The sequence below is a fragment of the Labeo rohita genome, chromosome 11 (genome assembly GCF_022985175.1).
Source record: "Labeo rohita strain BAU-BD-2019 chromosome 11, IGBB_LRoh.1.0, whole genome shotgun sequence".
Taxonomy (NCBI): Eukaryota; Metazoa; Chordata; class Actinopteri; order Cypriniformes; family Cyprinidae; genus Labeo; species Labeo rohita.
This window is the reverse complement of record NC_066879.1, coordinates 11,092,879-11,108,665: the sequence shown is the minus strand read 5'-3', so window position 1 is coordinate 11,108,665 and position 15,787 is coordinate 11,092,879. Positions and strand designations below refer to the sequence as shown.

General features: G+C 36.9%; 1 protein-coding gene across 11 annotated transcripts in view; it reads right to left on the bottom strand.

The window, feature by feature from the left end:
- The window catches only part of atp2b2 (ATPase plasma membrane Ca2+ transporting 2), a 177,100-nt gene that overhangs the window by 16,012 nt on the left and 145,301 nt on the right, over positions 1 to 15,787 (bottom strand). For all 11 annotated transcript variants that reach the window (XR_007828723.1, XM_051122857.1, XM_051122852.1 and 8 more), the window contains 5 exons: positions 13,912 to 14,153; positions 13,400 to 13,634; positions 4,595 to 4,774; positions 1,264 to 1,351; positions 310 to 416 (listed from right to left, as the gene is read on the bottom strand). Coding sequence is in view for 10 of the 11 variants with exons in the window: in XM_051122857.1 (XP_050978814.1) it covers positions 310 to 416; positions 1,264 to 1,351; positions 4,595 to 4,774; positions 13,400 to 13,634; positions 13,912 to 14,153 (852 nt within the window). In the remaining variant the exon portion in view is untranslated. The remainder of the gene's footprint in view (positions 1 to 309; positions 417 to 1,263; positions 1,352 to 4,594; positions 4,775 to 13,399; positions 13,635 to 13,911; positions 14,154 to 15,787) is intronic.

Genomic DNA, 15,787 nt, shown 5'->3' with positions numbered 1-15,787 from the left:
ATGGTAAATACCACAGAGAGGAAGCTGCCCGCAGGCAGCTCATGTCAGTTTGATAAGCAGGAATACAAGAATATGCTCTCTGCTACGGTTGAACTTATGAAAATAGAAATGGTGGGGCGGTGCTGACACAAGCTGTTTTTTCACCTCATGCAAGTAAATTGACATATGTCAGGAGTAAAAAGCAACGGCTCACACTAGGGGGCGCTCTGGATCTGTTTTTGAGCTGCACGAGGTGGCGTGATTTTGCATGCTGCTAAAATGAGGACAGCCTGTGTTTCAGCAACTCAAGGAATGGAATTCAGTTCTCACCATGGCAAAACCGACATCCGCCTTCTTAAGGGCTGGTCCGTCGTTGGTTCCATCACCAGTTACGGCAACCACCTGCCGCTGGTCAACCAATGTGCTGTCAATAATACCTGTATGACAGGAAGATCACACATTCTGTGAAACGCTGCTTTAAAAGAAGATTTCTGCAAGAACTGGAGACATTTGATCAAAGACACTTAACTTAAGCTTAACTGTCTTTTCTTAAAGTAAATGTTACCAATGCTCTCCTATCATTAAGATTAAAGGGTCATCAAAATGACTGCTCACAAATATTAACCGAATAGTCATATAATTAAGTTTAAATGTATATATTTAGGCTTGCGGATTACATAATAGCAGACTTGTGTGTTTAGGGCACTTCATAAAATGTTTACTGGAATGACTCATTTAACACTTACAATGAACAGCAATATGTTGCCAGCATTAAAGCTATGTGATAGCAAAACATCAGGGATAATCAAGTGATAACGTCTGGAAATAACTAATTAAATACACTAGTGATGTAATTACAGTAAAACATTTACTTACAGTATGTTAATTATCCTGTAACTTCAGCCATGACGTTCAGTCTTACGTAACACAGATCTGATTCCAGAGTGCTTTACTAAAACACTCTGGCTGCTGTGCGTAAATGCCAATGGACATGAACTTGAATATGTCTAGTAGATTATTCATCTAAAAATGTCAGTCCTTGTTCATCAGCTAATTGACATGTTTTGTAATGTTTTTGGATCATAACTGCATAATTTCTGTTGAAATGTGGTTACATATTTATTATATGCTAAACAAAAAACAACAACAACAAAAAAAGCATTTGGTGGTAAAACATTTTTCACTCAGAAACTGCTAACAAAATATTACAAAGAAATGCCAAATAATGCGTTTAATTAAACATGAAATTTTTGTGACTGATACTGTAAGATCAGGATCCCTCACCTTTGACCAGTGTGTGTTTATCTGTCGGTGAGGATCTGGCAAGCACTCGCAGTTTAGGCCACACTTTATCTATGCGTTCCTGCTCAACCTGCCAGAGATATCAAACAGACATCCATCATCACAAAGATGCGCATTAGAGCTGCCAAAAAGTGTCTATACACCCATCTAAAGGAATACATAAAACAACCAATTGCATATAACATAAAAAAAAAAAGTAATCTGGCACTAAAACATCTTTTTTCTTGTAATGAGTGTAAACATTCATCAGAGAAAACATTGCATTTACATATAAATTATGTGGCTGCGTATTAAATCAAACTGTGTTCACATGTGGGGTGTTTGTTAGACTAGCCAGCCATCAAATGTGTTCAATAACTGTCCACATCAATAACGACATTGCATTGGTAGCAGAGAGTACACATGTGACTAATGTAATTACGGCATAATAAAAAAGCCCCATAAATTATCAGAGTACTGGAAGGCAGCAACATCAGGGCCACAGACAGTTATATGAAGCAACACTCTGGGTTCAATATACATTAAGCTCTCAACAGAATTCGTGCCACAATGTTCATTACCACAGGAAATCATTTCAACTCGTTGTTTACTGCAAAAATCATGTGTACAGTAATGCATGTACAATGAAGGTCAGCATTCTTAAGGCTTTAAACGCAGAAATGTAAAGCCTACTGACGTACCGTATAATGACTGTAAGTGAGGTTTTAAAAGCACAGAGACTTCGAAACTTATGGGACCACAAAACCGGTCATAAGTAGCACGGGTATATTTGTAGCAATAGCCAACAATACACTGTATGGGTCAAAATTATTGAGTTTTCTTTATTGCCAAAAATCATTAGGATATTAAGTAAAGATGTTCCATGAAGATATTTTGTACATTTCCTACTGTAAATATATCAAAACTTAATTTTTGATTAGTAATATGCATTGCTAAGAACTTCATTTGGACAGTTTTCTCAATATTTTTTTTTTTTTTTTGCACCCTCAGATTCCATATTTTCAAATTGTTGTTTTCCAACCAAAATTTGTCCTATACTAACAAACCACACATCAATGGAAAGCTTTATTCAATTTCCAAAAATTGACCCTTATGACTGGTTTTGTGATCCAGGGTCACATATAAGAAGTAACTTCCAGTCTCTAGAAGTTGACACTTTTTCCTCATTTATTCTAGTTACAGTGCCTTGCGAAAATATTCATACCCCTTCATTTTTTCCACATTTTGTTATGTTGCTGCCTTATGTTAAACTGCTTTAAATTACTTTAAAGTTCCACATTAATCTACACTAAATACACCATAATGGCAAAGCAAAAGTCTTTAACATATTTATTTTAACAAATTTATTTTATTTATTTTTTTTAAATAAAAAACTTAAATGATACCATTGCATAAGTATTCATACATATCTGGGCCAGTTGAAATTTAGCTCAGGGGCATTCATATTGCAACATGACAAAATGTGAAAAAATGAAGTAGTATGAATACTTTCGCAAGGCACTGTATAATCATTGTGCCGTATCTCTTATATCCCCCGATCAAGCAATTGACACAGGAGCTGCCGTTTTGACGTAGAACGTCTATCTTTTTAGTTCATTATTTGTATATTCTAGTTCAAATAAATAAGGCTGGACTAAAAAATTGCAAGTCATCCTCTCTGTCGAAATTTTCAGACATGTTTATGAAGTTTTATGTACAGCGTGTGTCTTCTTCTGCTTGTAAGGTGCAGTGCATCCGGGTTCTACATCAGAACACGCATGCGTTGTGGTACTCTCGTGAACGCATGTCGAACACTGACACAGAAGAGAAGAAATAGTTGAATAGAGTCGTTAGCTTTATAACATTGCAGTTAAACCGCTGATGTCACATGGACTATTTTAAAGATGTCCTTACTACCTTTCTTGGCCTTGAATGTGTCAGTTATGTTGCTGTCTATGCGGGGTCAGCTTTCGGATTTCATCAAAAATATTTTAATTTGTGTTCCAAAGATAAACGAAGGTCTTACAGGTTTGGAACGACATGAGGGTGAGTAATTAATGACAGAGTTTTCATTTATGAGTGAACTATCACGTGCCCTACTCAAACAAATATGTATGTGATCTTTTCCTTTAATGTTGTAATTTGTACATGATCACTGTTGTAATTTGTGAGTATACTGCTTAGGACCTTGCATACCAAAAACCTCTGATAACAGTAAATTCTTTTTCCTGGAAGCCAAGAGCAACAAACACAAACGGTGAGATTTCATCACTCGTGAAACAGACTTGAATAGCGCATAAGCTTCTGTCTTGATCTGCAGTGCGGTATCAGCGCCTCATTATGTGCAGTTGTCAGGCAAATGCTTTGTTCGAGCTACACGCATCTGTTAACAAATGAAGTTTAATTCCCACACCCTACTAGCATTTATAGCTCCTAACTGCCTATGTGACTATGAGGAATGATTCTTTCAAAATACAGTTCAGTATGTAGAACCAAGGGGCTTTATGTAAAATTAAATGCATACGACTAGTCATTCTGTTGAAGAAAAACACAGGAAAAATAATGCTGACTCATCCTGCACTACACAGATTTCAGTCTCTGAATGTGAAAGTCTCTTCCAAAAATACCAGCTGCCACCAGATACTGTAGGTGCAGCAAATCATGTTTCATAACTGACATAATTAAAGCATATTTGTTTCATATGCAAACGTACCACTGTTCTGCATTAACATTTTCTTTGTCAAATAAATGCTGCTCTTTTGAACCTTCTGTTCATCAAGAAATCTTGAAACACTTGAAATGTATCATGATTTCCACAAAAATATTCAGCAGCACAACTGTTTTCAATTCTGATAATAATAATAAATGTTTCTTGAACAGCAAATCAGCATATTAGAATGACTTCTGAAGGGTCATGTGACATTGAAGACTGGAGTAATGATGCTGAAAATTCAGCTTTCATCACAAGAATAAATTACATTTTACCATATATTCACATGGAAAATGGCTATTTTAAATTGTAATAATATTTCAGAATATTACTGATTTTATTGAATTTTTGATCAAATAAATGCAGCCTGAATCAGCAGAAGAGACTTCTTACAAAACCATTACAACCAATGGAAGAATGTCAATGTCAAATCAGAAGAGAAAACATTGCTTGTAAAGCCATTTAATATAGCCTTTCATGTATAATATTTATGTCTTGTGGTGTCTTTGACAGTATTTCAACATTTATTGTGCTGCACTATTTACTTCCAGTCAAACTTATGATTTGTGAGCCATCTATGTCTGCTGTAGACTTAGTGCCTCTACTAAGTATGCAGTACTGTACCTCTCCCTTCTCATTCCTGATCCTCCTGTTGAACTCTTTCCCGTCGATGCACAGGAAGTCTTCTCCGGGGTGGATGATGCCGCATTTGATAGCGATGGCTCGCGCCGTGTTGATGTTGTCTCCTGTCACCATACGAACAGTGATTCCAGCACGTTGGCATTTCCGGATGGCATCGGGCACCTGCGGGCACAAGACTGCAGTTTGAACAGCAGGCATTAATTCCACACGCACCGCCTCGCCTCGACTTGCCTCGCTCCGTTCCACACCAGAGGAAAGGTTAGCGCAGGGCCCTCTGCAAACCGCAAGCCCACGCCTACAGCCCAGCGCAGCAGTAAATGAGAACACCACCGCAAAACACACGGGATTCACTCAGTTCTCCAGAATCCTCTAATCTCTCTCTTTGTGGCGATTTGGCACTTTCAGATGCTCCAGTGAAACAAGTGAGAGCTCATTAGGAGGAATTCAAAGGGCTCCTGCTGTAATTATGCAGCGGTGGAGGTGATTTCTCATGCAACAAAAGACAAAATTATTCATATGAAGGTTTAATTTCCCTGCTGAAAAACCAGACCAGGTTCAGAGTGACCAGCTGAAAATTGTCTAAACCCTCCTAAAACCAGCCAACAGACTCTTATTTAATAAGAGTTTTACAGTCAACTGAATTCAAATGTAAGTTGCATCATACAATAATGCGAGCTATCATCACAACCGAACACCATTTTTTCAATAATTAAACACTTTTTTGGAAGTTATTCCATAACATTTATATATATATATATGTGTGTGTGTGTGTGTGTGTGTGTGTGTGTACAACCGTTCAGAGCTGTTCTAGCTAACCATGTGCTGATTAGCAACTTTAAACAAGGTTCAAAAGTATCTAAAATTGTCACTACTGAAACAGTCACAGCCGAAACATTTGGTGAAGTTTTGTTTTTTTTTCAGTCACGAACGAAACATGTCATCGTTTCAGTAGTGACAAAAAAAACAAAAAAACAAATAATCCTTTATTTGGGGGAAATAAACAAAATGTTAGTGCAGTTATGCAATTTAGTTTTAGTAGTATTTTAGTATGTGGGACAGAATTTATTAATGTGATGTGGTCACTACCAAAACATTACTTTCACAACCAAAACATGGGATGTTTTGTCAAAAACAAAGTATATTGAATTATCAGCTAAGATGTTATGGTAGTGTTTGGTTAAATGCATATTTAAACTACTAAATACTCAAGTTTGAAATCAGTAGGATCAACCTTTTGCCTTTTACAAAGAAAAATTGGATTCAAAATACAACAAATCTTATCAATCACACTTGATATATTGTTAAAATTATAATTGCTATTATATATATATATATATATATTTGCAAGGAAGATGTACGTATATTAATAGGTCAATATAACCCTTTCTTTTAAATAATATATTACTGTGTTTCGAGAAGAGTGACAAATTTAGGGAAAGGACAAATATTCCAAAACTTTCTGGAAATAAAATATGAAAATTAACTGCACATGTACTAGAAATGTGTACCTTGAATATTATACAATTTGCATATATATATATATACAGTGCTGCTTGAAAGTTTGTGAACTTATATAGAATTTTCTAAATATGACCAAAAAGTTCATCAGATTTTCACACAAGTTTTGAAAATTAACAAGAGAACCCAGTTAAACAAATGACATGAAAATATATACTGTCATTTATTTTTTATGAAAAATTATCCAGCGTTAAATATTTGAGAGTTGCGAAAGTATGTGAATTTCTAGGATTAGCAGTTCTATTCATATCTATTCATAAGTGTTTTCAGTCAATAGGATGACAATTAGTTGTCCGTTTATGCCCTATTTTATTTAAAGAACAAGGATCTATTAAAGTCTGATCATGTTTGTGAAAGTGAATCATGGCACAAACAAAGGAGATCTCTGAGGACCTCAGAAAAAGAGTTGTGCTCATCAGGCTGGAAAAGGTTACAAAACCATCTCTAAAGAGTTTGGACTCCACAAATCCACAGTCAGACAGATTGTGTACAAATGGAGGAAATTCAAGACTACTATTACCTTCCCTAGGAGTGGTCGACCAACAAAGTTTACTCCAAAGCAAGATGTATAATAGTTTCTGAGGCTGCAAAGAACCGCAGGATAACTTCTAAGCAGCTAAAGGCCTTTCTCACATTGGTTAATGTTGAAGTTAATGAGCCCATCATCAGGAGAACAATGAACAACCATGGTGTGCATGGCAGGGCTGCAAGGAGAAAAAAAACACTGCTGCCTGTCTGCAGTTTCATAAAGATCATGTGGACAAGTCAGAAGGCTATTGGAGAAATGTTTTGTGGACAGACGAGACCAAAATATAATTTTTTGGTTTAAATAAAAAGTGTTATGTTTGGAGAAAGAAAAACACTGCATTCCAGCATAAGAAGAACCTTATCCCATCTGTGAAACATGGTGGTGGTAGTATCATGGTTTGATCCTGTTTTGCTGCATCTGGGCCAGGACGATTTGCCATCATTGATGAAACAATAAATTATGAATTATACCAGCAAATTCTAAAGGAAAATGTCAGGACATCTGTCAATGAACTAAAATCTAAAGAGAAATGGGTCATGCAGCAAGACAACGACCCCAAGTGCAGAAGTCATTCTACCAAAAAATGGTTAAACAAGAACAAAGGTAATGTTTTGGAATAACCGAGTCAAAGTCCGGACCTCAATCTAATTAAATTGTTGTGGAAGGTCCTAAAGCAAGCAGTTCTTAGGAGGAAACCCACCAACATTACAGGGTTCAAGTGTTTCTGTACTAAACAATGGGCTAAAATTCCTACAAGTCATTGCACAGGACTGATCAGCAGTTACAAAAAACGTTACCGGCAGTTATTCATTCAAAAAGGGGTCACAACAGATACTGTAAGGAAAGATTCACATATTTTTGCACCTCACAAATATTTAACACTGGATCATTTTTTTCAATAACTAAATGATAAAGTATTCGTTTTTGTCTTGTTTGTTTGATTGGATTTTCTTTGTCAACTTTGAGGACTTAAGAATAAAAAATCTGGTTTGCATTATATTTATGCAGAAATATAGAAAATTCTAAAGGGTTTACAAACTTTCAAGCAGCACTGTATATGTGTGTCTCACATAATGAGACTTTTGGAAATGGGTTTATTTGATTAAAATAATATTTTGAACAACGCAGAATAAAAACTGGTAGGCTTTATTTTATTAATGCAACAACAAAAGTAAAAAAGCAGACTTTATTTTGCAATACTAAATATTTTTCAATTGATTTTTGGGTGAAATGTGATCTGAACAGTTCTGTTTTTGTGAGACTCACCATAGGACAAAATAAGCATACCTTGCTTTATTAAATTTTAATCGCTGTTAGGAAGTTTCAAGCTATTGATATTTTTTCATGTGTAACTCAGTAACTTGTTGATAATGTATTATGACACACACTTGTTTTGCAGTAGGGTCTTGGCACAGACGTTATGGAAATGGGGGCCGGTCTAGACACTAAAGCGAGAGATGATATCTGCTTGACTAGACGTCCAAGTATTTCTGAGAAACGTAAAGACAACCCAGTCCTACTTAACTCATCAGGAGAAGAGGAAGAGCCTCATCAATAAAACACCACGGCAGAGGAAGGTAACGTGGTAACATTAGACACTTAAGACTAATGGATTTGTTTACGGATTCTTAAGTTTCAGCTGTTTATTAGGAAAAGGAATGGCTCATGTGGCCCGTCAGGTAACAGAACGCTGAGATCAAACACACCAAATCTGTGTCATCTGAGTTTTCAAAAACAAACAGATACAGAATGGCTTTTGTTTGATTCTAAAGAAGGACAACAGCAGGTTGATTCTACAGCCAGAACTTCACGAATGTTCCTGCTGTTATTCTGTTTTACCGCAGATGTTGCTTTCTGTAAGAAGCCTTCAACAAACTGACAATTACTGAGCGTGGCTCTAGAGACAGAGAATGAATGCCAGAGCAGAGAAACAGCGGGATAAAAAGTAGGAGGTTAAATAATGCAGCAGTATAGACGCTTCTTCAGTCCATGTGCGTTTAGATGTTTGATCATTTGAGGACGTGTTTTTAAAGCATGCCTCTCTTTCACAACCTTGCATGTGTATCTGATGCAAGCTCTCCAATTCCTGATATTTTCCTGTAATCTCAAAAGCACCTGGGCCAGAAACACCTTGCAATGTATTTTAACAGTAAACTAGATACAGATGTATAAAAGCGATGATATGAGGTGAGCTGTGAGCTGTGGAGTGTCCTCAGGTGGCACAAACCTGGAACTGAATTGGATTCCAAAACCTTTAAATATTACTAGCAGACTATATTTATTTTTAGGGGTCTTCCACAGATCTGTCACCTAGTTGACTGGTTTATCTGGATTCTTTTATTTAGTGACTTTAACGGTGCTGCTTCAATTAGTGTGCTGACAGAGCGCTCTGATTAAGGGTGTATTCACACCAGAAAAGTCCACTAGTTCACTTGCTTTGGTCTGGACCAAATACAATGTTCATTTTTTTGTTTGTTTGTTTATTTGGTGTGGTTTGCTTTCACACTGCCTTTTTTGCAAGTGAACCAGAAACTGTAATCAAAACCACATGTGTGCTTAAGGTCATCCTTTTCAGCTGGGTCTCGATATGGTTGTTTGGTCCACACCTGAGTGTGATTGCTGTATTCGCACCTGCCCAAAGGATCCGCACCAAGAAGACCCTTACGAAAAAGAAGTTTATTCAAGTATACTTCTTTTAAACTAAAACATAGGAAAGTCTACTTTTTACATACTTGTCAGAAATGGGCTTCATGTACTTAAATGACATTTAAGTATACTTGACTTATAATTAGAAAAAGTCTAAATATATTTGAGATATACTTGTGTTCCTAGAATTCGCGTTTTCATTGTTATAAGTTAGGGGGGTGCTATTACTGATCTTCTGTACAGAATTTCCAAAAAACACAAGTGAAGAAGAAACCTAAACAACAAGCTTCCACATTTAATCTTACATGATCTTCAGACATAAAACAGCATCAAAACTGTAACATTATGGAATAAAATAGATTTGGGGTGTTGATCGACTCCATCTACACTTTGATTATCATTCTGAATCCAATTCATAGTCTTTTTTCAGCTTTTTGTTCAAAATGTTGTTTCTTTTTATTTTTTTTTATATATATATTTATAAAACTTACCCACATTCAAGAATGCAGATACCCTGTTTTTTTCTTTTGATGTTTTGTAGGTTCAGATATTCATATAAGACATTACAGTCATGTGAAAAAGTTAGGACACCCTATTGAATTTCATGGTTTTCTGTATCAGGACATAAAAAATTATCTGGTCCTTGGCAGGTCTTAAAATTTGAAAAATAAATCCTCAGATCAACATCATCACATGACATATCACACAGTGTCATTATTTATTTAACAAAAATACAGCCAAGAGGGAAAGGCCATGTGTGACAAAGTTAGGACACACTATGAGTCAGTTGCCTGCAGAACCACTTTTAGCAGCAATAACTGGAAGCATTCATTTTCTGTGTGACTTTATCAGTCTCTCACACCGTTCCGGAGGAATTTGGACCACTCTTCTTTTCAGCGTTGCGCCAGTTTATTGAGGTTTGTGGGCATTTGCTTATGCACAGCTTTCACCACAGCATTTGAGTCAGAATGAGCTCTGGACGTGGACTGGGCTATTGCTACACCTTGATTCTTTTCTTTTCAGCCATTCTGTTGTAGATTTGCTGGTGTGCTTGGGATCATTGTCCTGCTGCATGACCCAATTTTGGCCCAACTTTAGATGTCGGACAGATGCCCTCGCATTTGACTCTAGAATACTTTGACATACAGAGGAGTTCATGGCCAACTCAATGACTGTGAGGTGCCCAGGTCCTGTGGCTACAAAACAAGTCCAAAATGATCAGCCCTTCTCCAGCATGCTTGTCTTTTGGTATGAGGTGTTTGTGTTGACATGCTCTTTAGGTTTTCACCAAACTTGGCGCTGTGCATTATGGCCAAACATCTCCACATTGGTCTCATCTGTTCAAAGGACATTATTCTAGAAGACTTGTGTTTTGTTCAGATGCAACTTTGCAGACCTAAACTGTGCAGCAATGTTTTTTTTTTTAGATAGAAGAGGCTTTCTTCTGCCAAGCCTTCCAAACATGCCATTTTGTCCCATATTTTTCTAATGGTATTGTCATTAACTTTATCATTTAACATGTTAACTGAGGCCTGTAGAGTCTGAGGTGTAGTTCTTGAATTGTCTGCCATTTTCTCTGAACTTTACACGCTCTGATCTTGGGGTGAATTTTCTGGGACGTCCACTTCTGGAAGGAGAGGTGTCTGTTTTAAATGTCTTCCACTTGTGAATAAACTTCAAATTGTTTGGAAATGGCCGTATTACTCTTCTCAGATTGATGGCAGCAACAATTGCTTCTCTAAGATGATTGCTGATGTCTAACCTCCTTGGCATTGTATTAACACACACCTGAAGGCTCCAAACCAGCAAACTGCCAAAGCTTATGCTTTTATAGAGGCGCTCAGACTTGCTGATGATAAGTTAATCAAAAGTACTTGATTAGCAGTGCTTTACTGTTATTTACCCTCTTAATTCCAATGTTAACAGTAAGGGCGTCCTAACTTTGTCACACATGGCTTTTCCATTTTGGCTTTATTTTGGTTCAGTAAATAATGACAGGGTGTAATTTGTCGTGTGTTGTTGTTCATCTGAGGTTTTATTTTCAAAATTTTAAGACCAGCCAAGGACCAGTTTTTTTTAATGATGTCCTGATACGTAAAACCATGGAATTCAATAGGGTGTCCTAACTTTTTCACATGACTGTATATACAAATTAATACCTAAATAGGGACATAGTAGTATACTTGAAGTATGATGTAAAGTTCACTTAAAGAAAATTTCTGAGTATACTTGCAGTATAAAACTATTAAACCAGTAGTTTACTGAGACTCTACTTTAAAGTCTACTAAAAATTCTACTATTCTATCATATTTAATTAGTAAACTATCAGTATACCTATAAGTTCACTTTTAGTGTAGCTGCAGTACAGGCTAAAAACTTTGATGTAAACTTGTTGTGTACTCAAAGTTTACTACTGTTATACTTAAACTATACTTAAAAGTATATTTGTAATACTAGAAAATAGAAATTTAGTCCCAAGGAGTATTGAAATAGTACATTTACGAGTACACTTCTAGTACACTAATATTTGTATTCTTAGTACATAAAGTATACTTAAAAATATACTTAAACTTTACTTAGTTATACTTAATAAAATAAACTTGAAGTATACTACTTTTTGGTAAGGGGGGAAACAAATTGTAGTTTGATTCAATCAAACCAAACAAGACAAGTGTGGATACACCCTTAGTTGTTAAACAGTTTGCACAGTTAAAGTTTGTCCCTACTAGAAAGCATCTGTGTCTCATATGTTTATTGAGATTCTGATACTGTATGAGTGTTGCGCTTTTAACCCTATGAAGCCTACTGTATCAAATTTCTATCTACACAAGCAAAGAAAAAAACTGAAAAACCTGTTGCATACAGTCTACATGCCTTCTATCGTTTGATGAATAGTTCATACTTTTTATCAAGTAAAAGACTTTATCTAATTGTACAAACATCCACCTTCATCTCATGATTCACGTGTCTTTGTGCTGTGAAATCTTTAGTGATATTTATAAAGTAAACGCAAGAATAACTTTGATATTGTTAGTAAAATTTCAAGATGAACACTTAGTGGACTAAAGCAGCTTGGTTTTACTTGATTATCCAGACATAATTTTGTAAGAAAAATCAGTGAGTCTCAAATATGATCATCAGACTTTTGAGGAACATTTGTTTCCAGAACTTTTACTTTCACTGTTTCTCAGTGGAGGAATGATCTTTCCAAGCCTCCAAAACATTTAAATTTTTTTAGAGATCTTTCATCATTCAATCATCATTGTATTGCATTGCATTACATGTTTGGATCATTTAAATATCATCTAACTAAGACATTATTGGAGATATAGAGTGATGACAAGCTATCAAAATGTTATCTTATTGTTTGCCCATATAAATAAAATCCGCACCAAACTGCATATTTTTGCAATTTGGGCCTCTGAATAAAACTGAGCTGCTTTTTCTCCTTGAGTATGATCTTCATATTCTCACTATATCATACTATATAAGCCATCTTATCTATCAAAACGATCAGTCTTTTTCAAAAAAAAAAAAATTATATACTTTTTAACCACAAATGCTTGTCTTGCACTTGGTCAGTACTTCCGCCTACATCACGCGTGACCTTTCCAACTTGACTACATAATGTCGAGCTAGTGCAAGACAAGCATTTCTGGTTAAAAAGTATATACTTTTTTTTTTCAGAAAATGACATTGTTTGACTACGTAATACCCATTTCCTCAGGATTGTGTAGAGCCCTTTAAAGCTGCACTGAAACTGCGATTTGGACCTTAAAGCCGTTGGTTCCTATTGAAGTCCACTATATGAAGAAAAATCCTGGAATGTTTTCTTCAAAAACCTTGATTTCTTTTTGACTGAACATAGAAAGACTTGAACATCTTGGATGGCATGGGGGTGAGTAAATTATCAGGAAATTTTAATTCTGGAAGTGAACTAATCCTTTACAAATAGTTGTTTAAGTAGTCCATTTTGAATGAGGCTGAGCTCACATTACAGGTGTGTCCTCATGCGTAAAATGAAATACATTATATAAAAATTTCAAATAAAAATCCTAAAATACAACATGTTGAAACAGAAATAAAGTTCTCACCTCAGGTCTGACAGGATCCTCAATTCCAACGACACATATTGCGGTCAGGTCAGCTAAAATGTTGTTTTCATCCTCCCAGTTGGGCTCAGGGTCTGCAGGAAAGTCACGGTAACCCACGCAGATGGTTCTGAGTCCGTCGCAGGCCATGGGTTCGATTACTTTCTTCACCATCTCATCCCTGTCCCTCGGTCTGAAGACACGGGGTTCACCCGTCTCGTTCAGAATCCGAGTACACCTGAAGCCAACAAACCAAAGTCACATATTCACATGAAACAAGGTTGTATGTTTGCAGCAATATGCACGTTCCCTTCATTACAGCAATTTTTGTCTTTCTGAGGACATTTCTTCATTATGCTATTCTGCAAAGAGCATATCTAAATGATTCCAGGCACATGAAGCTACAGTAATTTAACATGATGTCCCTCCATCTGCTATTGAGACACAAAAATGCTTTTATGAAAAATTGCAGATAGAAGAGCAGAAGCATCAGAGAGCAGATGAAAGGCGCTCACTTTTTTAGGACGATTTCGGACGCTCCTTTGCTGTACATTCTGAAGCTGCCATCTGGAAGCTTGATGACGGTGCTCATTGATTTCCTCACAGAGTTAAATGTGTACACTTTGTAGAGTTTCTCCTCTGGGATCTGGTTCCGAATGGTCTGGTAGTCTCGTTTCAGGTCCAGGACCAGTCCCAGCAGGCCACACTCGGTTTTGTTGCCCACTTGTTTGGGAAGACCTCCTTCCTTGTCTGGAGGCTGGGATGGTAAAAAGCCAAAGAGAACTCAGATACCTGCTGCACGGTAACAAGTCAAATTGTGCACTCTATGCTGTTCTATGAATGCTCATGATTGTTAAGGGTTGCATAACTGACCACCTGTCTACAGGTAATAGCAACTATTGCTTAGCAACCTGCACACATGGTGAGCTATGCTGCATTGAGCATTATAAATCCTTTTGATATGTTTCCTGAAGTCGTTTACGAAGTTTCACTGCAATTCATCAAAGCCGTATCAATAGCTTGGATGCCTAAAGAAAGGTATTTTTTTTTTTACATTTTTTATTATTTATGTACTTTTTTTATAGTGTTTTGTGTAGAAGCTCAGTATTAATACTCTTGGTTTGGGATTGTTATATATCTCAAAGACTGGAGTATTAAACATCTGCAGTTAAATCAGCATTCATTCAATCATTCCTTCAAACATGTGATCCAAATAGTCTTTTAAAGAGCAAGTGCCTACATATACACAGTATGAAAACCTGAAAAAGATTCAAACGCAAAGAAACGAGAGATCCATAATAATTTCAGATCACAAAAACCAATTCAAATCTCATTGTCTGCAGTTTGCTCGAACAATATCCAGCAAACAATACCCTGCTAGACTTACTTCAGGGAATTTAATTTCATTATCTGTTCATTTATTTATGAGAAGAAATGCTGAAATGCCCATAGAGACCTTGATTGTAAATTCACTTTCTGCTTTACTTTTCCAGCATTTCTCATAACTAGGCTTGACAGAACACCACATGCTGCACTGTGATGTAACATATGCAAGATGACTCATAATGTGTATGCGATGGAATTTTTGTAAGCAATAACTGAGAAAATTAGAAATTTCAACAATAAAGCAGGTGTACAGGTTATGCATTTTGATTTATGACTAACAACTATCTGGCATCAGACAGACGGATACATGTGACTGCTCTGTTTGCACGTCAATGGCCTACTGGGTAATCGAAACCAGACCATTTAATTCCCAGGGTAGACAGAGGGTGGCAAAACTAAATTATGACTAAAGCTAAATTATGTTTTTGCCACAAGAGCTTTACTAACTTCACTAACTGTACCTCAGGGGACGAGAATACATTAAAAAAAAGTATCTCATATTTGCTCACCTGGGTCATTCAAGACTGCTCATGCATTTGATGCGGATTTCATAGCACCCCTCAGAGAGGCGCTGGCACACAATGCTGTCCTGAACAGCTGTCTTCTCCCTGGTCAGCACGCACTCCTACGAACCACGGCATATGGCAAAACATGCACTGGCAGCACTACTTCCTCTTTATGGCCCTATTCGGCTCCTGCACTCCACACGGGCCCTCGCTCTATTCTCCTTCTCACTGCAGGGGCCAAGGACGCCCTCTTGTGTCCCCTAGAAGGTCATTTTCATAGCACCTCTTTGATTTCACAGTGTTACCTACACTGACAGTGACAGCCCCTGCCTCAGGCCATGAGGTGAGCGCTTTGCCAAAGCTGATTGGCTTAAATGAATGAGTGGCAGCCCGAGGCATCGCAGAGAGACTTTGGCAGAGACCCTGAGCCACATGGAGCGGCTGCAGCCGGACAAACGACTTTGCCCAAAATGAGTCACAACTTATCAAACACGAGACA